Below are 24,351 nucleotides of genomic sequence, written 5' to 3'. Positions count from 1 at the left end.
GAAAGGAACACATTCTCTCCCAGAGGGAGAGTAGGGCCTGGGTGACACTCTCCTTTCAGCCTAGTGACACTGATTTTAGACTTCTGGCCTCCAGAACCATGAGGAATACAATTTTTGTTTTAAGCCCCACCCCACCCCAGTTTGGGGAAACGTGTTACATCAGCCCTAGGAAACTAATACATTTACCCTTACCAAAAAAAAAAAAAAGATTATGCACAGTAAAAAATTCTAAAGCCCTAGCAGCTTCTTGCTGGATTAGGGTCAACAGCAAAGTTTTACACAGTACATAAAATGTACAGTTTTGTAACACTTTGCAATAGAAAGAGGAATTAATATTTATGTTTCCTATAGCAGTTAATTCTCTCATATTCTAACCAATGTATTCCAAACAGTACAAACAGAATTCACTTCGATTCAACGGATTGTCTAAAATTATACAATTAGCAGGAGACTAACCTAAGATTCAAGATCTCAAGCCAAAGCCCTTGCTCATCCCACTGTACCACGCTGCCTAAATTCAGCTCCAATATCAGGACAGCAAAAAAACATGTATTGTTAATTCATTAACCAGGAATTAAATGTGTTCTTCCCATTCCCCATCCTAAATGCAATTTCTACGTCCCTCTGCTTACTCTGATTCTAACCCAAACTGTACACATCAAGTCTTTTTAGATTAACAATATCTTGCTGTTTCCTTTCTTCACAATTCTCTAGTTCTAATTCCAGTGCCAATTTTACCAGTAAGTTAGGGTTATTTGTACAATTCTTTACTGACTAAATGACATTATTCCTACTCTGCTTTAACCATGTCCATGAGATAAAAGAAAAAATAATTGTAAAAGCTATGATAACATTCTATTTTGAGAGACGCCAGGGTGGCTCAGCAGTTGAGCGTCTGCCTTTGACTTGGGGTGTGGTCCTGGGGTCGAGTCCTACATTGAGCTTCCTGCATAGGGCCTGTTTCTCCCTTTGCCTGGGTCTCTGCCTCTCTCTGGGTCTCTCATGAATAAATAAATAATTTTTTTAAATCCTATTTTGAAAAAAAAATCCTATGTTGAGAGCTATAAGAATACCTGTTGTTTCAGGCATATATTAGGGTCTTCCACAATAACAGTATTTCATTAAAATATCAACTTCTCAGAACCTACTATCTTCCTTACCAGCATCAGAACAGATAAAAGCTCCTCCCCAGTGATGAATTACCACCACTATGATTTTTCTAAACCCCTCCCAGGGCAGAAGGAAATTTTCCTTCACAGGGGTTCATATCTATTCATTAATCAAGAGTGCTAACTGTAGGGATCCCTGGGTGGCGCAGCGGTTTGGCGCCTGCCTTTGGCCCAGGGCGCGATCCTGGAGATCCAGGATGGAATCCCACGTCGGGCTCCCGGTGCATGAAGCCTGCTTCTCCCTCTGCCTGTGTCTCTGCCTCTCTCTCTCTCTCTATGTGACTATCATAAAAAAAAAAAAAAAAAAAAAAAAACACCTTATTTAAGGGATCCCTGGGTGGCGCAGTGGTTTAGGCGCCTGTCTTTGGCCCAGGGCGCGATCCTGGAGACCCAGGATCGAGTCCCACATCAGGCTCCCGGTGCATGGAGCCTGCCTCTCCCTCTGCCTGTGTCTCTCCCTCTCTCTCTTTCTCTCTCTGTGTGACTATCATAAATAAATAAAAAAATTTAAAAAAAAAGAGTGCTAACTGTAGAACAATCATGCAACAGAGAATATTAAGTAAGAATTACAAAGTAATTTACTGTTGAGAACTCAGGTTCACAACATGGCCTCCTGGAAAGGAAAAGGGGAAGAGGCAGTTAGTACCATCTGGAATATGCAAAGGATCAGTCAGGGCCACAGGACCCTGCCAGTCTGCACCCGCCTGCTTCTCTCTCTCACACACACCATTTGGATATTACTAAAAATATGATGGTGCTAAGAGATAATTCATATCTTGACTTTATACACTTTTAAAAAATTCTAGCAATTGTAACTGCCTTGATGCTTTCACAAAGTACAAAAGCCATCGTTTAACCAACGCCTGCTTTAAAAAATCCTTTTACTTTAGTTACAGATAAAACTTAACTACCCAGGACTCCTTTGTTAGATAAGAAATATTACCTTATTTCATGTATATCTATATAAACATAGATACACACATATACATAGACATATCTGTTTAAAAAACTGATTCAGGGATCCCTGGGTGGCACAGCGGTTTGGCGCCTGCCTTTGGCCCAGGGCGCGATCCTGGAGACCCGGGATCGAATCCCACATCGGGCTCCCGGTGCATGGAGCCTGCTTCTCCCTCTGCCTATGTCTCTGCCTCTCTCTCTCTCTCTGTGACTATCATAAATAAATAAAATTAAAAAAAAAAACTGATTCAGTAAAACCATGTTTTATTCAATAATTACTCAGTTTGAAGAAAATGTTTTATGGGCTATGTTGCCCTTCCCTGAGGTGAGTGATGCATAAATCCAGGTTTTTAAAAGTTCCCCAGATGATTCCAATGTGCAGGGTTCTCTGTGTGAAGAGTCACTCGTCTGAATCAATGGAAAGGCAGCAGACAGAAAGGAACGCGTGTGAGAGCTTCATGGGACCCACAGGTTTGGCGATGGAATGTAGGTCACCTACTTCAGAGTGTGGCTGGACAATATCCGTGACTATAAAACACAATATGCATGCTTTTCTGAGAAACTGTGACTCCCTGTCTGCTCCACAGACCCGTCAAGGCTAAGACTGTGTCTTGTTCACTCTGTCACGCCTGGCACAGCAGCTTGCACCTAACAGAAATGAAATACACTTTCCTGAATGTAACCCAGCTCTGTGAAATCTCATCTACACATCATGCAGTCTCATCTACATGTCAGTGGCATGACACACAGCCTTCAAAACCTCACTCTGTGGAGCCCTGGTCATAGGGGTGGCTTCATAAGAGATATGCAATAAATATTAGTTACCTAGCTAAGTTTCACCCAAATGCCAGTCGGACCGGAAATGCTTCTCATTGCCTGCTAAGAGACAAGCATTGGACACCGCAAGGTACGTCCAAAACAGAGGTCAAGATATTTGCTCCCGGGGATCCCTGGGTGGCACAGCGGTTTGGCGCCTGCTTTTGGCCCAGGGCCCGATCCTGGAGACCCGGGATCGAATCCCACATCAGGCTCCTGGTGCATGGAGCCTGCTTCTCCCTCTGCCTGTGTCTCTGCCTCTCTCTCTCTCTGTGTGTGACTATCATAAATAAATAAAAATTAAAAAAAAAAATTTTAAAAATAAAAAAAAAAAGATATTTGCTCCCAAATCTGTTCCTCCTCCTAACAGCCATTCTCCGAGTCATCCAGACCCAGAAGCCTTTGAATCATCTTTGATATCTCTCTTGTCAACATAAAAACAGGCTTCGAAAGTCCTGTGTTTTATACCTTCTGTAAGTCTCACTCATATCAGCCCCAATGCTCCTTACCAAAGAACTCCTCACCAACTGTGAAGGCCTCCTCCCAGATCCATCGTCTACCCTGTAGACATGCCCACGTGCCTCCAACGATTCTAGTCATGTCACTACCTTGGCTCATATCACTCAGGAGCCTCACTCCATGGCCTACAGAGTAAAATCCAAATGCTTAACCCATCCTTCATAACCTGCCTCATATCCCACTATTCCTTCCACCAAGAAGAGTGACCTCTTCCCACTCCCATTTCTCCATGTCCAAAAGAGGTCTATTTTCCACATTACATCTCAAATACTATCTCCTGCAGCAAAGGCCTTCCCTCACCACCCAAAACAAACCCCCTTACCACTTTCCTACAAAGCCTCTTCCCATCTGAATTTTCAGTTAACTCCTAGCATCTTCACCTTCTCCTTTACAATACAGTTTCTTACACACATGCATTTCACCTCCCCTCACAGACTGCAGAGTTTTCTGTGAAGAAGCTCTAGGTCTGGCTACTCTGCTTTAACTACCACTGGTCTCCCTCCTCCTACTCCATGCTCATCCCATCCTCTACCCACAGGGCCTTACGAGGTAGAGTTCAAAAAATACCCCAGGTCCTTGGCCTACTCCAATTCAACAAGAGAAAGACTGACACAGGAATTTATCATTTTGTTGGGCATGATGTAAATAAATCATGATGACGTCTCAACCAGAGCCAGCTTGCCTTGCAGGAACCCTGCATCTCTCTTCCACACATCCAGAGTCACTGCAGTCAATGGATAAGCTTTCTTTCTTTGTGGGGGGAAAAAAATCCTCAAGGAGAAAGTGAACAGGTACTGCTGGTGACAGAAGTGAACCAAATAAGTCAGTGAGCTGTATGCAGAAACCAGGACTGTTCCAGACCAAGAGAGCTGCAAGGACAAAGATGGAGAGGTACAAGCACTGGGAATGTACAAAGAACAAGGAAGTTAGTGGTGAGAGCACGGCAATGAGAAGTAGGAAATAGTGTTGCAGGGCCAGACCCTGTTGGGAGTTGCAGGGCACTGGAAGGCTTTGTAATATATTTTAAGATCACGGAGAGCCATGAGTGGAGAGTGGGGTATGCAGGGGTAGGCATACTGAGAAGAGTGAAAGAGACATGATCTGATTTTTTGATTTATTTATTTATTTATTTATTTATTTATTTATTTATTTATTTATTTATTTATGATTTTATTTATTTGTTCATGAGAGATATACACAGAGAGAGAGAGGCAGAGACACAGGCAGAGGGAGAAGCAGGCTCCATGCAGGGAGCCCAACGTGGGACTCGATCCCGGGTCTCCAGGATCACACCCTGGGCTGCAGGCGGCGCTAAACCACTAGCCACCAGGGCTGCCCTGATTTTATGTTTTAAAGGGAACACTGGAAACTGTAAAAGTAGGCTGTGAGGAAGCAAGATCAAGGAGAAAAAGTAAAACCAGGAAGTCCAAATAGGAAGGACTTTTTTGACTGATGAAGCAAGTTTATATTAGTAGGATAGCTGCACATGTAGAGTGAAAAAGGAAAGTAATATTAGGACAGATTTTTAGCTAAATACATCGGTCAAACCAATACCCATGGATGCACAGAAGGGGAAAAAATGCTGGTTCCTAGAAGAGTCACAGCGGAAGAGAACTGTCCACTCAGCGTCCTCGGGTTCTATTTACACTCCTAGGCACTACTTCCCACACCTCTCGCGCTCCACCCCCAGACGAAACCATTATCAGAAGTTCCCACAGGACACGCTCACAGATAATCTCATTCTCCCATGACACAGATTTCTATTTGTTTATATTTAAATGAGTATTTCAAAACAAGGGTAGCCAGCTCTGACAAATTCTGACTAACGCACAAGCAGGACTAAACAGCGCCAAGACTTTCTCCCAACTCTCGCCTTCCTTCGCGTAACACCTTCGATGCCCTACGCAGATCTTCCTCGTCAAAGTTCTGCAACACTGTTTCCCAAAATCTTAAATCACCACACAGGCCAGAAAACTCAGACACAAATAAAGGTAATAATAAAAGAGAAGCTGTCAAGTCAGAATCTCAGGCCTGTACTCCCCTCTCCATCATCCCGGGCCAACTTAACCGCGTGGGGACGAAGGACCTTTTGCGGCCTCCCAGGGCTCCCCGGAGCGGGACTCCACTCATCCGTGTGCCCAGCCTGCAGGAGGTCCGCGTGGCGGGAGCCTGACGCAAGGTGGGGCAGTGCCACCATCTGTACCCCGCAGGGCACCCGCAGGCCCCGCTGCACCCCCCTCCCTGCCTCACACACCCCGTCCTGCCCTCCCCGCCGTGCCCAACCACCAGCCATCAACGTCGATGTGACCTGCGATCTACCCCGAGCTGGCTTCGAGCTCGCTTCGCGGCACACCCTCGCCGTCCCTCGTTCCTTTCACTCCTCCCCTGCTTCCCGCCACGCTCAGCCGCGACCCCCGCCCTGACCCCTGCACAAGCCTGCTCCCAAGTCCGGTCCCGACGGGAAAGGAAAGGCCTGCGAGAGACCCTGGCCGCCCGCGGGGGTCCGAGGGGGACGGCTCGGTGCAGGCGGAGCTCCCGGCCCACAACACGGCTGGTGAGCAGCCACCGCGCTCGCTGGGCGCGCGGCGAGTCCCGGGAGGAGCCCGGCCCCGGCGCGCCACCGCGGGGCGACGGCAACAGCAGCGGGCGCCCCCGGCTCCGGGCCTCCACCCGGACGCCACCTCGCCGCCCGCACACACACGGAGACACGGCCCCGGCTGCCCCCTTCGGCTGCCCGCGGGGCCGCGGCGCCCGCCCGCCCGGGGTCCCGCCCGCAGCCGCCGCGGCCCGCGGGGTCACTGGCGCCAGAGGGGCGTCGCCTCAGCACCGCGCCAGGGCTGCCGGCCCGCGCCGCCCGCACGGCCTGAGCAGGACGGCCCGCGAGCCCCCCCGCGCCCCCGCGAGCTTCCCGCCCGGCCGGGCGGCCCCGGAGGCCCGCGTCGCCCCGCCCCGCCCGGCGCCTCTCCGCGGCCCCGCACACACCCTACCTTCCGCCATGTCGGGCCGGCCCTGCCGCAGTCTCGCGAGAAGTGCGCCGCGCCGCGCCGCGCCGCGCCGCGCCGCCGGGACGCTGACAGGAGCCCGCAGGTCTCGCGAGAGTCTCGGGGGCGGGCGGGGAGCGAGGCGGTCTCTCCTCCCCTCGCGCCTTCGAGGCCGGACGAGCGGCCCCGGACCCTGTCCGAGCCGGATGCACGCGGCTGCCGCGCAACTGCCAGCACAAACCCGGCCGGGACGGTCCGGAGGGGGTGGAGGTCTCCAGGCGCGTTTGTGACCAGCAGGAAGGGGCTGGCGCAGCGGGAGAGGCCACAGGAACTCAGCCGGGGACTCACGGCGGACCCCACGGTGCACCCCACTGCGGAAACCCCCCACAGACCCCACGATGCATCCCACCGGGGACCCCAGCAGGGAGAAGAGGCCATGGCTTAGCCCTTTAAAGCCCACGCAAGTGGATGTAGAGGGCAGAGAGGCATCACATCCCCCGATGACGTCAGCTCGGGGGTTGGGGTCAGGCGGAGCCGGGAGACCTGGGAAGGGACGCTGGGCGGGGCAGCCCCCCCCCCCCCAGGGTGTTCTGTGCACCTGCACGCGGCGACCTCTGAGCAGAAACCCAGCCTAGCTGACAGTGCTGGCCTGGCTTGGGGCCTTCCCGCCACAGCCAGCAGCTGAGAGTGCGGGGGCAGACAGCTCAAGCGCAGACCTGGGAGAGGCAGGTGTAGGGCCGTGAGACCCAGGTCCCAGGGAGGTCGAGGGCCGGTGTGGGCCCTGCGTCAGGATGACACAGCAAAGCCCCTAAGCTGGGCAGCACTGGCATGCAATGAAGTCCAGGGCAGGGAGTGAAACATACCAGCTGCAGGGGATGAAAAGCCTGAAGTCAGGGATTGGGGTTGAGGTCAGGAAGGAGGAAGACCCGCAAGGCAGCCACATGTGGGAAGCCTTAGGTGCTACCTGGGGTCACTCCTAGGAGCATTACTAGGTGCGTGGAGAAGGAATGTGGGGTTTGGATCATGGAAACAAAGGGTCATGGGGTTCAAGTTCTGAGGAAGAGGGAGGGACTGTGGCAGAGGGGCTCCAGGGAGATGGAAGAAGGGGCATGACGATGTGTCGGGACCACGTCTGCGCAGCAGTGGGACAAACAGGGAGAAGGCAGGGCGGCCTGGCACCAGCTGGGCACAGCAGGTGGTCTGGGCTGCACGGGCGGTGCCAGATCTCACCGCTGCTGCCTGGCAAGCATGGTGGGAGGTGCGCCCGACGGTGGGCCCCCAGGGTCCTCAGGCCCACCTTCAACAGCCACAAGTGGCCTGTCTACCTAAGAGTGCCCTACAAACACTTTCTGGTGATGTGCAAGTGTTTAGGAGGAATCATCGGAGCTGATGTCCCCAGCAGCGGGGGGTCAGGCATACAGCAGGAGCTCGTGGTTGATGAGCCCGGAGCTCTGTGGGCTGGGACCCACAGTCGGGAGGACCAGGGTCACGTCTGGCTCAGCAGGTGATGTCCCTGCCAGCTCATGCTGCCCTCTTAGGCTCTGCAGCGGGTTCAGTGCGGAGCAAGACTAGAACCCACAGTGCACCCGAGAGAAGGTGGTAGACACCACGGAGCAGCACAGTGCGGGGAGAGACCAACACGTGCCCTTCCCGTGGCCTAGGTGCCCACAGCCAAATGGAAACTCATCAAGGGCTAGAGGGCTTCTGCTCATAGCCTCCGTCAGCAGCAAGCGCACCCCTCTGAGAGGCACCTAACAGAACCTGACCCTGGGCCTTGTCTTCCCAGTAGACTCTTACTGGCTCGAAACCCCCAAGCTACGAAGGGGCCTTCTGAGTCCAGCCTGGGACACAGGGCATCTCTCGCACTTGGTGACCTAACTCAACACCCCATGGGCTTCAGGGGTGCTCCCAACTTTAGACGCAACCCGAAATATAGATGTTCAGAAAAACCTGAGCACTAGAACAGAGTTCACTGGACACCTGGCCCAGGTCTTGCTAGGAGGAAGAGGAGCCTCGCGTGGGGTGGTCCCCACTGGGAACACGAGGTGCAGGAACATAAATGCTGGCTGCCTCTGGGGAACCAGGGAGCAGACTCTTTCTGGGGGAAGAGCGCCACGTCCCGGTAAAAAGGGGAGGAGGATCATTGGGCTGGTCCTCCCATGAACAGGGTAGCAGCACCTATATGTGGGCAGGGTTGTGGAGCTAGGTCCCCACCCAAATGTGGTCGCTCTATACTTGCTCTGGAGGATCCCTTGAGAACAGGACTGTGTCTGTCACAGAGCACACAGGGCATGAGCCTGCCACAAAGCAGAAGCTCAAACAACAGGAGTCTGACTTCTGGGCCACGAGGGATAAAGGAGATGTGAACACATAGCGCCATCACGCTCACTCCTCCCAGGAAGGGAGAAAACTTAAGCACCTTGCTGGAACCTTCTGTGCAGCTCCTGCATCTAGGACGTGTCTGCTTCTTGATTTAGTGGACAGGACTCCAAACGTTCCCATCATTTTACCACTGCTCTGTGGGGCACGCGGATTCAGAAACAAAACCGCAACGGAAACCCTGGCGCTACCCTGGCTGCTATGTCACACACATCTGAGACCAAGCAACTGTAAGTACCTTCTCCTGGAAGTAATTTGCCCACAAAGTGAATTCCTTTTAGAAAGGCCTGTGTTTGGGCAGCCCCGGCGGCGCAGCGGTTTAGCACCGCCTACAGCCCGGGGTGTGATCCTAGAGACCTGGGATCGAGTCCCACGTCGGGCTTCCTGCATGGAGCCTGCTTCTTCCTCTGCCTGTGTCTCTGCCCCTCTCTCTCTGAATAAATAAATATTTTTTAAAAAAAAGAAAGGCCTGTGTTTATGAGGGGAACAGGGAAAATCAGCGGGTCCTTCCCCAGGAAGGTCCTTCCCCCTAGGACAGTAGACCTACATAGGCAAACACCCGTTTCTCTGCAATTGAAGCAGCTTGTTTGCTCTAACCTTGGGCAGAGGATTGTGCATAAAACTGGCATCTGAGGTGCAGGGACATCATCTGGACTCTTCTATAATTTATTTCAAATGTATATATCAGGAAAATTAAATTTTGGTAATCTCCAATCTGCTCTCAAGGATTTTCTTCTGGTCTCTAACTCAGCTCTGATTAGGGATCTGGCTTTTCATCCCTTTCTCTGGGAGGAGGAGGCCATGCAGCCATGGGTAGTGTGCATCCCAACAGACACACCCTCGGGAACTGTACGTGAGGGTGCAGGGTGAAGGCCAGACTGTGACATCCTAGTAAGAAAAGAAAGAAAAAGTATTCAGTCTTGTTCCTTTGTGCCACTAACTTGCTAAGTGATCCTGGGCAGGTATTTGGGCCACATGTGCCCATCCATGTAGAGGACGGAGATGGCATCATGGAGGGCGCCAGCAGTCTCTTCCGGCTCATGCTCCAGTCTAGGTTCTTCACTGTCTAGCTTATGTCTCTGTAAGCCGGTTCAGGCTACAGATAAAATCCCCCAAACACGCACTAACCCGTGCTCATTTCACCTAAGGCCCCGTGTTAGCAGGCGTACCACGTGGTGAGGAGTAGGGCTTGGCCCTGCTGGAAATTTTAAAACTGTCACATCAGGTTGGAAGTCCACCTCCCTCCCTCTGGTTCCTTCTTTGAATGAAGTTTTAAGAATTCTTTATCAAAATTCCCATGGACCTTTTGGTATCATGTGCTGTTTGGAAATAATCCCACAATTTGCTTTCGAGACCTGCATCCTAAAACCAAAATAGCTCGTGATACAGCCTCTAAGTCATCATTTATTGATTTACAGAGCACCCCCCCCAACATGTTGGAGGTGCTTTACAATACAGCAAACATCACAACAGAACTCACATAGTTAAATACAATCAACAAGTTACAGAACTAAAAAAAAAAAGAAAAGAAAGGGGAAAAAAAGCTGGAATGAAGCAACATTATGTCAAATTTCAAAGATGCTGAGAAGTGGCAGGTACAGGGAAGGTAATTCCACCAACTGGAGACCAGACGGGCAAAAATAGATAACAGGTACCACAGCCCAAAATGTGCAGATCTGTGGAGGGTGAGTGAGCACACAGAATAAAATTTCACGACCGAGAATGAAGGCCATTAATGTTACCAGGACAGCCAAGTGGTCAGAGAACAAGTGGAACAGCCTCACGGAGAGACCGCCCCATAATGACAAGGGAACCAATCTCACGTGGATTTTAAACTCACAGAAATGAGGCCAGAAAAGCCACGGAGATCATCCATCCCGTGATGAGCACAGACTGAAATCTCTAAGCCTTTACAGGAACTCAGGAGTCAATTTGGGAAACCGCCAACAGCTCCAAAACCCTGGGGATGGTGTGGATGTTGACAGTTGGGCACAGAGCTGGGGAGAAGATGCCTTCTCCTAAAGCGGAGAGGACTCGCCTCACATTAGTGATGAGGCGCTAGTGGCACCAAGGCCACCTAATTGGTGTCACCTGAGAGTGGGTCACGATCGAACGTGGAGGCGTAAGGTTCACACTGTCAGATGAACATGGGGAAAGGCACAGGTGACGCCCCTGGGGGAGGAGGGCAAGTCACACCACCTCCCGAGGCCTGTGTGTCCACATGCAGCATGCCAGGGCGCCAGGCAGGAAGGGGCATGAAGGGAGGGGCGTGCATTCCTGGCTCTCCCTTCAACCCCTTTGTCTAGCCCCAAAACACACACGGTTACGCCAAGGTACCTGTGTTACGGTGGCACTTGGAGTTCAGTAAGAGTTGTCCCTGAGTTAGTCACTTGCTACCCCCTGAAGAGTCAAGCCCCGGGTTTTAACTCGACAGATCACTAACAGAATCACAGCAAGAGGAGAGCGAAATGCAGACTCCCTTCTGCCACCAGCAACCACGCAAAGCTTCTGATGTAAGAGTAAGAGGGACTGCGTTCAAATCCCAGGCGGGTGTGCAGTACCAGCACTTTGGGGCAACATGTTTTACAGTCTTTGGAAGAAAAAAAAAGTCACAAATGAAGTTCTGGAGGAAAATCTGCTGCAATGAGTCAAAACAAACCATTTTCACATTCAAATCATTAACACATTTATGGGTTTTTATGCCTCAAAGTGAAGAACAGACAGGGACTTAGAAAAAAAATCACTCTGCTGTGTCTACATCCACAACCATCTTACTTCTGCTCCAGAAGGACATGCAGGTCCACAGAGGACAGGCCACTCGCAGGGACCCCTCCACTCTGCCCAAGCATCGCTCCAAGCCCCACGGAGCAGAGACGCACCAATTTGCACGGAATCATGTCCCCTCTGGTACCGTCTCACGTCCTGTCCTTTCCAGGCCAAAGACTACTTCCCAAACCCAACCTCACACCCAACACAGGGGAACCTGGGCCTGCCGCTCACACTGCACACTCGCCTCATCATTTCCTGAAGCTACTTTATAAAACATGACATGAAGTATATACTTCTGCTCAAAGAGTAATGAAATCCAAGCGCACTATGTCAGCGACAGAATCTATGTGTCAAACAGCAAAGCATTCACATCCTGCAGTGCTCTGAGCCACAGAAGAACCTAGGTGGAGCCCGATGCACACACTGCCATGGCCATGGGATTTTCAAGTATTAAGTCTGTTTGCATAAGGAATCAACCTGAGATTTTTCTAAACTGCACTTCTCTGGCATTCAGTATCATAACCTTCATTCAATACAATAAAAGCCAACAACTTGACAATTATTGGAAAACAAATTATATTTTGGAAGAACTCACTACATAAGGTGACAGAATTCCAAAATCAAATTACATGAAAATATACATCGCAATTTCTTTGTACAATACATGAGAAAAATCTGCAGTATCGAAGAATAGAGGCAGAGAAACACAAGGGGCCTTGGAGAGGGGCCGGGCGGGGGTCACAGCGTCTGTAAGAGCAAACCCACAAGTGAAGCAGAAAGCCTGCAGCTGCACACACTAGTCCATCCACCCTGAACACCCACGGGGGGGCACAACAAAACCAGACCAGAATTTTGTACTGTCCGGGGCGAATTTCAGCACGTTGAATTCTGAACCAACTCTTTTTAGTTCTCAGGGATAATGAGTGAGTCCAAGGGCTCTCAACAGCCAAAATGTGGTATTGCTACACCCGATCCAAGAGACGGTGCAACCAGAGTACAAAAGGACCAGCACCTAGTGATGACCACTCCTCTGAAGTCATCACTAAAAATCAAGTAGTTGCTTAGTAAGTATTTCAGTATTTGAACTAAATGATTTGAAAACTTTCTGGCAGAGGGAAGAGAGAAAAGCAAAGGGGTGTATGTCAAAACAAGAAGATACAAAAGTTTAGTAAGTGAAAAGAGTTTAATGAAGCCTCAATGGTTTAAAGGAAATTAAATGGAAACTTTTAATCCTAATTGTTTTTCATCTGACATGCTTTAAGGAGTCTTTTTAAACTGATAAGAAACAATGACTAGGGAAAGAAAACCTGCTAAAATCTTTTAGAATTTACACGATTCTTATTCTACTACAAGAAAGCATTATTTGGTACAAGGTGTATTTGTGGATGTACATGTATATATATTATCCGGATCATGTTGTGCTATGTACAGGTCTTTACAATTCTTCCTGAAGGTTAAAACAGTTCATTAGAATTCAAAATGCGTAATCCTCTGTAAGTTGGCACTTGTTAGGCTCTTGTCAGCACTGGTACTGGCGTGTTCTATTGCAGCCCAGCTCCAGCCAGTGTCCGCCAACTTGTTACAACAGAAGTCCAGCAATAGGTGGGTAGAGTGCAGGAAAAACAGTGCCATGTTTCTCAGTTGGAGACCTACAATGAAACAAACAGCGTGACATGACTTCACAAACGACAAAGGAATTCATTCATTAGAAATTTTTACCTGTATTTCTTTGGAGACAAATTCTTAATTTCATTTTAAGCTCACTCTCGTGCTCGTCCAACATGGTAATCACATACAGCCATTTTATTTCAAATTTAAATCACAGTGAATACAACTTAAAATCGCCTTCACGTGCTCACTGTGAGTGGCGAACACCACACGGGACAGCACAGACGTGCAGCATTTCCACCTGACATTGTTTTCAACATCCCGAATGTCCTTCGAATTCTGCTGCGTCTGGAGTCAAACACAGAAGTACTTGCAAGTCAAGGGATGTGGGAACTTGTAAGGCAGATTCAGAGAAACAAGATCACCACACGTCTCAACATGGTGAGTTTTAGCCAACCCTGTAGGTTCCGAGGCCAGGACAGCTCTCTGATCCAACCATGGTCTCCAATACATTGCACACAGTGCTCTCACGCCCTCAGCCCACATGCGAGATCCCTATGCCCAGCCCACAGCCTTACCTCATGCTACATTCCTCAGCCCCACACAAAGATGCGTCCCCCTACATTACAGAGAAGTGTGAGACACATGGCGGGGCTAGTACGGGGCAGGGTTTCCTGCTCCACAAGTTAGAAAAACACAAGGTTCCAGTTCAAAAGTTAAAAACAGAAGCCAGTGTAGGTCAAAGATGGCTGGGCGTCAGAGCCACTGCTGTGCCGCTGTGAGCCCCAAACACCCTGCACATGCTCCCACACCTGCCCTGCCTGCTGCAATGGTGCCAGGGACACAGAAGCCAAGTGCGAGATGACTGGAGGCCCAGGGGGCACAATGTCCAGCTCCTAACCTAAGCAGGCAGCCGGGTTAGGACAACGACGTCAGCCACAGCACAGCAAGCCTTCTAAACCCCGAAGGGATTTGCTAACCTCACCATCACCCAAATTCAAGTGCACCAAAGCATACAGTGGGCCTGCCCCCAGGTGCCCTGCACTAGGACCACCTCCCCAAAACAGTGCCTGAGGCAGAACCTCGGCTCCGCTCCCCCCAGCCAGAGCAGCCTCTGGCACAGCAGGTGCACACCAGGCGCGAGCTCCTCCGCGGCCCAGACACACAAAACACACACACGTATTTTGCTGGAAAACCCAAAGACTTTAAACAGACACCTTGTGATACAACAGCAGTGTGACTCTCAGGTGATGTGACTTGAAGGTTTTTCCAAAGACCAAACCACACCCGTGTTAGGCCCTGTCCACTTCATCTGTCAGGGCTCAAAAAAGAGATTCTAGAATCATCCCCCAAGGAAGTGAATGAGAAATTTCAGGGCCATGAAAAAAATCAGTTAAAAACTGTCTCTCCGTAAAGTTTTATTTTTTTTTTAAGATTTTATTTATTTATTCATGAGATAGAGAGAGACAGAGGTGCAGAGACACAGGCAGAGTTGGAGAAGCAGGCTCCATGCAGGGAGCCTGACGTGGGACTTGATCCTGGGAGTCCAGGATCAGGCCCTGGGCCAAAGGCAGGCGCTAAACCGCTGAGCCACCTGGGCTGCCCCTCCATAAAGTTTTAAAAAGAAAAGTGCTCCAGAGGGGCTGATGCTCAAAGTCATTAAACGCCTAACATTTTTTTTCTGACATTTATTTCTAAAACTGGAATCAAATCCATTTCCTATGTGACTACACAAGTTAAATCTTTTTAAAAAGTCTAAAAAAGGGATCCCTGGGTGGCGCAGTGGTTTAGCACCTGCCTTTGGCCCAGGGCGCGATCCTGGAGATCCGGGATCGAATCCCACGTCGGGCTTCCGGTGCATGGAGCCTGCTTCTCCCTCTGCCTGTGTCTCTGCCTCTCTTTCTCTCTCTCTCTCTCTCTCTCTCTCTCTCTCTCTCTCTGTGACTATCATAAATAAATAAAAATAAAAATAAAATTTTTTTTAAAAAAAGTCTAAAAAAAACCACAGATCAGGCAGATGGGCCTCCAAACAAAACCACAGTTGATGAGAAGAGTACTAGTGAAAGTACCTCTTCAGCAGTCAGCGTTCAGTGATGTCCACCGCTCCTCATTGAGAGCTGCCCTCACACAAACGCCCCTGAAGGCTCCACGTCCCCCCTACCCACAGGGATCCTGTGACACATGGCGGCCAAGAGGGGTGGTCCCTGGCCCTCATAAGTGGCACCTGCACTGACTCTGGAGACTCCGGTCCCAGCAGGAGCCCCAGGCCAGCGCTGTGTGCCCTGCCAGGCTCGGTGACACTCTCCCAAGATGACAGCACCAACGCCAACGGCAGGAGACTCACACGTCCGCAGGCACGAGAACCGAAGCGATTCAGAGTCACCTGCTCTGGGCATCACCTCCCACTTTCTCCAGGTTACACAGCTGTCAAAGCGCATCTGCATCACACCACGACACACAGACCATGGGGAACAAGCACGGTATCCAGAGGCCACATGACATTCTTAAGACATGCTCTGGGGCACAGGCGTGGCATGTGTACACCTATGAGGGGAGGAGTCGGAGTTCTGAAGATGAAGCTACGGTCCATGGTGACCCCTGGGGACAGAACCGGGGCACAATGAGAGCCGTTTTCTCATGAACAGGCTTCCATGTTGCCATGCTGTCGTGTCTGCGCCATCCCTGCAGCGGGACAGGTGAGCATAGGAGGGGCCATGACAGGCCGGCTGGGCTCACAGGGTGAGGACGGAAGACACTCCTGGAAGGATGACCTTGCGTGAGAAGCACAGCAAGAGGGCGGGCAGGTGCCCAAAGTGCCCGACACAGACACCTGTGTGCCGCACTCTTACTCCCCAGGTACCACTGCAAGTTCTAGGAACTGTGTATATTTCTTCAAGTTCCCGTGTTAACAGAACCTCTCTGTCACCATGGCCGGGAAGGACACCACCCGCGCGAGTCACTCCACGGACCATGTCCTACTCACTGCTATTAGTTCTTATTGTCAAACTGGCTTCTCCTGCTCGACTGCTGTTTGAGGTCTAACCACCTGCAAGCATGTGTGACTCGCCTATGGCACACCCTGCACTGCTAGACAACAGCCGACAGTGCCACCTGAACCAGCCTATTGTGCTGTGGGGCCTCTGAGACCTCGGCCAGCACCGCAGGCGGTGAATGCACGTCTGCAGAGCCGAGCCACTTGTCTCCAGCCACACCCCATACCAACAACAACCTGCTCCCCAGCGCTGATGCGCCACCTCTGCTCGTGCTGCATTCCAAGCACATTTCCCCAAATCCTCACCAGTGCCCGGGTTTCTGGGACATTCTGACCTTTGACAACCCAGCAGCTCTGATGTCACCTCCTCGCAGCTTCCCATTTCTGATGCCAAATGTGTGACGATCAGCCTTCTTTCCAGTTCCTCTCATTACCTTGCAGATCACCCTCCTCTGTACTGCCTGTTTCCTCACTGATTTGCCCACGCTGCTGTAGATGCTAGAGACAAGTCCTGAACACCCGACAGTTATCTGTTCCAGGTCTCCTATTTGTTTTTGTTCACTGTCTTGTAATATTTACGTTTTTGGTTCAGATGTAGTCAAAGTTATGATTTTTCTCTTCTCTGGGTATTTCCGAGCCTGATGAGTCCTTCTCTACCTTGATATTCTCCCTTATTTTGTTCTAGAATAGTTGGGTTTGGGGACTTCCTGCAAATGGCTAACAGGGCCGCGGCCCAACAGCCCGTGCAGCGGGCCAGCCACGCATTTCCTTCACAATCCCACTCATTTACTAGGGGGAGAGGACCAGGGGCCTGCGCACACACACCGGCAGCTGCGCTCAGCCTCCTTGTGCTGGGCCACACCAGGCCTAGCTGTAGCTCAGGGCCCCTGGGAAACAGGTGGTGAGATGCATTTGTGCAAAGTTCCTAGAAGTGCTTCCCAACACAAGAGAGCAGGACCGAGATCCAGCAGGAGAAATGACTGGGGGGCAGGGGGCGCAGGTACATCAAAGCCGTCCTTGGTCCCACACAGCAGCGGGTTTCGCACTGACCTGCCGGTGGATGCAGGCAACCCCAGGAAAAGGACCAGCCTGAGCAGGCTGTCTGTGCGTCTGCACCGAGCACGGTGGGTAGTCCGGTACGGTGCTCCCTTTTGGATGGGAGGCTACCCCACTCTGCATCCCCTCACCAGTTACCGCTGAGGAAGCCGACTGTGAGGGGGCCAGAGCCAGAGGACCCCACGGCCTCACACCTGGAGCCCTGGCCTCTGGAAACAGCAACACTGCAGTGCACATAAGAACTGGCAATGGGGCAAACCTACATGCTTTCACCATAGTTTTTTAAAAAAATAAAGCCTGAATCAAGTTCTTGAACAGTAATACCTTGTTTTTTAGAAAACACAAGTCATGGATTTGGATGTAGATTTTATAAAACAATTTTAAATCTATTTTTGTTTGACCTCAGGGGTTTTACTTCACATGCACCTCCTACAGCACGACTCTCCTAGGACATGCAGAAGCTGACAAGGCATGGAGAGAACCAGCCTTTACGAAGAGTTCTAGTGACAGGCCAGTGTGTCTATGCTGGTGGCAAGACCTGGCTTCTGCAAACAGCCTCATACAGGATGGTTAGGTAAGAACAAGCACATGTGAAAATCACGCAGCACCTCAACCCCACAGCTGCGCACACTGCTCCGTGGTCAGTGATGAGTACAACACGGACCGGCTTTCAGAAGACATTAGTTAACTTATGGACTTTGATGTGAATTCTTCAAAGTCCAATCTTCAAGTGATTTCTCTTAGTTAACCCAGAGAGATGTCTGGCTCAGCTATGTATCGTGGCCTTTATTTCCCAGCTGCAACACACTGTGGCCGACAAGAGTAAGCAAACACCCTCTGTGGCTGAGTTAAGGCTCGGAGCACATCACACCTTGGAGGGGGATGCCCTGTCAGGGGAACAGCTGCTGCACCACAGGAGCGCGGCCGGGATGAGGCCCAACCAGGAGGAGCCACTGTATGGGGGCCCGGAAACACACTCCCTCCCTCAGGGCTGGCACCCAAACACCTGCTGAGTGAGGGCAGGAGCATCCCATGCACACATGGATAGACACGAGCAATTCCCAGCGTGGCTCCGGTGCGCCTGGGAACGTGCGCCACCTCCAGCAAGTCGGCCAGTGTTTCCCAAGGACACTCCGCCTCCGCCCAGAGGTGAGCCACACAGGGCTCCTGATAGGCTTCAAAATGACACCAAAGTATCAATTCCTTTATTCGGTTCTTATTAACGCAAGAGACACACACACACACACACACACACACACACACACACACACTTCAAGGATGATCATGTTTACACAAAATCCTGAGTTTAAACAGTCACAACCAGATTAGGAGTAGTAACTACCACTAATCACTCCCACAATCACTGTGTTAATTTTATTTAAAACTCTGCTCTGTCAAGGACTCCAGCTGCCATGGCCTGGGCAGCAGCATAAGCCATCATGGCATGTCTGGCGGACAAGGACCTGTGACAGGGAAGCCCGTGTGTACAGGGCTGACCTGAGCGGGCCCAGACATCCACTTACTGCCTCCTCACTCCCTACCTGCAAGTCATCTGCTCCGTGTCATCATTCACAATACATCACGCTGTTTTACAGTTACCCGGTTCTGAACAGTGAGGTGACCTGAATCAACACTTCTCTGCCTCCATCTTCTCGAGTGAACTTTAACCTAGATAAGTACTCTTTATGCACAGGTGTATGTTGTGATCTAACATCAACCCTCATCCCACTAGCGAAGGAGAGAATGTACAATACCTAACAATGTGGGGATCCCTGGGTGCCGCAGCGGTTTGGCGCCTGCCTTTGGCCCAGGGCGCGATCCTGGAGACTCGGGATCGAATCCCACATCGGGCTCCCGGTGCATGGAGCCTGCTTCTCCCTCTGCCTGTGTCTCTGCCTCTCTCTCTCTCTGTGACTATCATAAGTAAATAAAAAATTTAAAAAAAAAATACCTAACAATGTGTGTTCGTGGCCCTTCATTAGTATTTATTTATTTAACTAAATTTCCAATATACTACTATGATAAATATAAAATTGTTGGTTATTTCTTAAATTTACAAAGTACTGTTTTTGAGGCTTCAGCATATGCAAATCTCTGTCGTCCTCCAACTCCTCTCTGACTGGGAAATCCTGTGGGGAAGAAATGGCTAAGATATTGGCATATCCATGCAAGACCCAGTGCACTGAGCACACTGAGCTGAGGAGAAGACAGCAGGGCAGGCAGAGGCGTCCAGGCCCAGCAGCAAGGGAAAGCTGCTCAGACCCAGCAGACCCAGACAGCGATCTATGAAGAACAACTTGATGGAAGGTGGTGGGAAGCAGGGGCCAAACGGGGGAAGACAGAGACCCCTGAGCAGAGGGGAGGGAAAGGGGAGGTGCAGTGGTAATGAATTAGGGACCGGATTTTAACCAAACATAAGCAGTTTAGACACAAACAAGCTGGTGGAAACCAGGAATACTGTGAAGACTGGTCAGTATTTCAGGTTGTTATAAGGAGACCTAAAGGTAGATCAGAGTCTCGAGAAGCGAGGGATATTAAACATGGAAACAGAACAAGGGGTGGGTAGACTCAGCCTTATTTCTGATTTGCACCTTTGCATTTGATATAGTTCATCATAAAAATAATAAAAAGTAAAACAATGTGATGCTAGTTTTGGGACAGGAAAAGCCAACTAATAAAACAGTAAGGTCAGACATACACCAACACATCTGTAAACACGACTTCCTAGCACAATAGCCCCTGAACATCCATGGTGACCACCTGCCAACAGTCGATGAGGCCACGGTCTAACCCAGGAGCACCAGAGCCCAACTCCTGCCTCACACCACACACCAATCAATTGCAGTGGCTTCAACACATGTACCAAAAGCAAAACCACAAAACTTTCACAAGACAGGAAAAACCAGAACACAAAGTCAACTCCATACCAAGATGTCTAATCCAGCTGCACTAAGGTCACAAATCTCTGTCATCAGGGTGCCTGGTGGCTCAGGGGGTTGAGTGCCCAACTCTTAACTTCGGGTCAGGTCATGATGTCAGGGTTGTGAGGCTGAGCCCCGTGCTGGGCTCCCTGCTCAGCGCAGCATCTGCTTGACACTCTTTCCCTCCCCCCGGCTCATGTGCACACATGCACAATCACTCTCTCTTTAAAAAAACAAAACAAAACAAAAACAAAGACTCTGTTTATCCAGAAATACCACAAAGAAAGGGAACCGACCAGGATACAAATCCAGAAGCTAACAGAATAGGAATTTCCCAGAAGAAACGACTTAACAAGTGACCCGGCCCTCAGCTGGGCCAGCCACGCACGTCAGAGGGCTCACTCCACACCCTTACAAGTGGAAACGGACACAGAGGTCTGCTGATAACAAGTGGAGCAGAGGATCCAAACTCGGAGTATAAATAGACATACAAACAAGACGCAGCGTTCTGGAGAAAATGTGACATTCAGCCATCGTGATGTGCACAGACCCTTACCTCAGCGATTCCACCCCACATGTTCACCCCGACAGGCTTTCCCCACAAACACAATCAACAAACAGGGCAGCCACACTCACTCTGACAGCAAACACGCAGACAAGAAATCTCTCCCCACATGGGAGATAACAGCAGTCAGCATCACGAGGGACAGTGACACATCTGATGAGGGCCCAACGTGACCGTGACGACAGACGCGGACAACTAGACACGACACAGACCACTTTCAAGACTATACCATGAAGCAACAAGAGCCACGGAAGAATGCACACAGTGTACCCCACTAACGCACAGTTCAAAGTCACACAGCACACCGCCTGGATACCAGCTTGATGAAATAGTGAAGGAAACCAGTGGTAAGCACAGAATAGGGTGCGTGAGAAATGAGAGGCGCCAGAGGGGGGCACAGGGTGTAAACCAGGTGGCAGTACAGGGATGCATCAGGAATGGTGATTCTTTACATATTACATGTCGTAAATAATTTTATCACACCAATATTAAAAAAAAAAAAAGGAAAAGAAAGAAACTGAATAACTGAAGTGTTACACATCTGGTCCACACTGTGTCCCCTTCTATCCTGGACTCCCTCCTGGATGTAAGAAAGGCCTGCGGGCAGCGTACAACAAGAGGGAGACGTCTCCTACTGGCCCTATCAGTAGTGAACAGGAATGAAGACCAATGAAAACACAGAAGGTAGATGTTTAATGGTCCTGCCAGTTTATTTTACAATACAATCTTTCTTTAAAAAAAGGAAATGAAAAAAATAATCAGAAAATGAAATCTCATCTCACCCTTTACTGTAAACTTCAGTGCCCAGCAGGCGGTGAAGACGGAAGAAACAACCTTGAAACCAAAGCCTCATCTCACATGGTCAAGGGGCAGAGACCACGACCCCACGTGACCCGCGAAACACAACCGTCTGGCTGAAGACTCAGAATCTATCCGAGCAAAACGCACGTGGGCTACATAGTCTCTGCTAAGAAAACAACAGATCACTGGACACTCCCATTCATTAAAAAATGAGGCCAGTGAAATCAGGCTGTTCAAATACCCAAATCACACAATTTCCAAAAATGTATATGCCATTTACCACAAGGCAAAAGAGTATGACTTAAAAATGAACTCACCCTGAAATAATGAAGTTACAGCTGTTGAACAAATGTCACTCAAAAGCAGTCTCTTGGCTTTTTCTTACACAGCGGGCAACTTTCCTTTTGAATTCTCCGTTTCTGTCTTCCCTCCATTCCTTCTGTAGATACAAAAGTTAACATGCAGTGACCTGATGCAAGTTCTTCTTATAATCTCAGACACTAGTTTTTTATTTTGAATGCAACGCTTTGGCAACGTGCACACTTTAAACGTTGAATAGCTGATTAAGTCAGAAAAGTAGGGGATCCCTGGGTGGGGCTCAGCGGTTTAGTGCCTGCCTTTGGCCCAGGGCACAATCCTGGAGTCCCGGGATCAAGTCCCATGTCGGGCTCCCAGCATGGAGCCTGCTTCTCTCCCTCTGCCTGTGTCTCTGCCTCTTTCTCTCTCTACGTCATAAATAAATAATAAATAAATAAATCAATAATGAATGAATGAATGAATGAATGAATGAATGAATAAATAAATCTTTTTTTAAAAAAAGTCAGAAAAGTAGTCAAAACATATTTTGCCAGGCACTGTGTGCTGGGACTCGAGAGCAGAAATCCCTTACGCAAATTTCCTCTACAGGCAAAATCCTCAGAGAAACAAGAATGCATGGTGAACATTGACAGTTGTACATTACTGAGAAGGGCAGTGACACCTGCAGGTTAGCTCTCAGGCCACAGGAGGCTCCAGAAACTATAGCCGACGCTAAGGTCCTCCCTAAGTAGAGCTGCAGTGCATGCGCCACACCGAGGGGACACGGGGGCATGAGAACGGGACCCAAGGCAGCACCAACAGAGTTTATGAAAACTGGGCTGATTTTCTCGAACCTGAGAGCAGCAGAAAATTCTCACCAACGCATCCAGCCCTTTTCTGTTTTGAAAAACATCATTCAGGGGCACCTGGGTCGCTCAGTTAAACGTCCGACTTAGTTTTGGCTCAGGTGGTGACCTCAGGGTCGTGAGGTGGAGCCCTGTGCTGGGATGGCACCCATGTGGAGCCTGCCACAGATCCCTCCCTAGGCCTCGGCTCCTCCTCCAACTCTAAAAAAATCTTTCATTTAGCAACAGAAAAGGCTAGAAATCTTCACTCCTCGCCCCTGCAGAGGAAGAGATTTGAACTTTCTGCCCTCAAAGCAGGGCAGCCCAGGAAGCCAACTACCATGATAAACCCTGGGACACACTGTGACGCCGACACAGAGACTTGGAGATGTCCGCTCAAGTATTTGCAGATGAAATCTTACAAGATCTGTAAATACTTCATCATCACTTTTTAAGTAAAAGGAAGAAAAGAGCGATCTCAGGCACAGAGAAGGTCAGTCTCAAGGAACAGAGTCTCCTCAAGCAGAGAGCATAAAGCACAGGCACGGGGCCCAGGCAGGAAGGCTGATCCCCACATACAGGGCAGTGGAGAAAGGCACTCACACTTCGCAGCATGAGGCGCCCCAGCCAGAGGGGGCCCAGGGCAGACACCTGCCAGGACTGCCAGCACGGCGGGGGCCACTGTGGCACACACCACCCAGGACCAGCCCTGTGGTGCTGTTACCTGCAGTTTCAAGCCAAAGGCAAAGGGTCCATCCATGTCTTTGCTCTCCTGAGACCCCATTACTACAACCATACTGAAATTGTTTCTTGAGGTTATAAACCCTTGCTGCCAAGGACAGTCATCTAAATGGGGCAAGAGTTTCCTCTGGAAGACCACAGGCAGGCGGCAGGAACCAGAGAAAAGGGGGGACCAGGCCAACCCCACAGAAGGCATAGCTCACACAGAGCCACTCAGACTTGGGCTGAACGGACACAGCTCAACAGTATGGCATTTCCTCCCACCCATGGCCCAGGCCCAAGGTCTACCATGTTCCTGAGATGCTAACAGACAACAAGGATGCACGATCCCACTAGCGTGGGCTAGCACCAGGAGGGCCTGCCCCTCCAGGCTGAACTTTGTGTCTGGCTCGCAGCCCGCACCCAAGCGGGGTCAACCCCGTGCGTGCACCTGTGCCATCCTCGCCCTGCACACCCTAGCAGCTCCGTCAGCGACCCATGGAGCAGAAAGCCCACAGGGCTCTGGCCCAGACTTCAAATACAAGAGAAAAAACCTGCCTCAGAGAATGACCAGATTTAACTTTAAAAAATTTAATTAGAACTCCCACAAGATGGAAGAACCATTTAATTAAACAGTGACATGATTTTATGAAAAAGGATAAAAACGCAGAAGAGAAAAAGCTTCTTATTAAAAATTTAAGAGTAATGCCACCCAAAGGAGAATTCCACAGGACTCGGAATCAGTGCAGGTTTAGATGGGACAGAGCACGAGGCCATCTGGGCAAAAGCTACAGGTCCAAAGCAGGAAGGAGCATGTGCTCAAATATAAAAATCAATAAAGACAAGGAGGAAAGAATACCATACATGAGGAAAACTTCCCGGAGCTCAAGTCCCACAAGGACATGCTGACCACAGGCGTCCCCCCACAGCCATGTGGTGCGCTCTGTGGGCTCAGC

At 50.1% G+C, this 24,351-nt stretch overlaps 2 protein-coding genes across 3 annotated transcripts in view; both read right to left on the bottom strand.

Moving 5' to 3' along the window:
• ANKFY1 (ankyrin repeat and FYVE domain containing 1) overlaps nucleotides 1–6,504 on the bottom strand; it is an 81,480-nt gene extending 74,976 nt beyond the window's left edge. The window contains exon 1 of one of the 2 annotated variants that reach the window (XM_055307203.1): nucleotides 6,449–6,504. In XM_055307203.1, coding sequence (XP_055163178.1) covers nucleotides 6,449–6,458 — 10 coding nt within the window. In that variant the 5' untranslated portion in view covers nucleotides 6,459–6,504. Of the gene's footprint in view, nucleotides 1–2,951; nucleotides 3,142–6,448 lie in introns of those variants that run through there. The other variant, XM_055307204.1, reaches the window with a different exon arrangement.
• A 3,701-nt stretch (nucleotides 6,505–10,205) lies between these two features.
• Nucleotides 10,206–24,351, bottom strand: part of UBE2G1 (ubiquitin conjugating enzyme E2 G1) — a 103,237-nt gene continuing 89,091 nt past the window's right edge. Inside the window, exons 5-6 of the mRNA XM_055305109.1 lie at nucleotides 21,851–21,972; nucleotides 10,206–13,239 (exon numbers count right to left, since the gene is read on the bottom strand). Coding sequence (XP_055161084.1) covers nucleotides 21,886–21,972 — 87 coding nt within the window. The 3' untranslated portion in view covers nucleotides 10,206–13,239; nucleotides 21,851–21,885. The remainder of the gene's footprint in view (nucleotides 13,240–21,850; nucleotides 21,973–24,351) is intronic.

The sequence above is a fragment of the Nyctereutes procyonoides genome, unplaced genomic scaffold, assembly GCF_905146905.1.
Source record: "Nyctereutes procyonoides isolate TBG_1078 unplaced genomic scaffold, NYPRO_anot_genome, whole genome shotgun sequence".
NCBI classification, from domain to species: domain Eukaryota; kingdom Metazoa; phylum Chordata; class Mammalia; order Carnivora; family Canidae; genus Nyctereutes; species Nyctereutes procyonoides.
The sequence above is the reverse complement of the archived record's forward strand: the minus strand, read 5'-3'. Positions and strand labels throughout refer to the sequence as shown.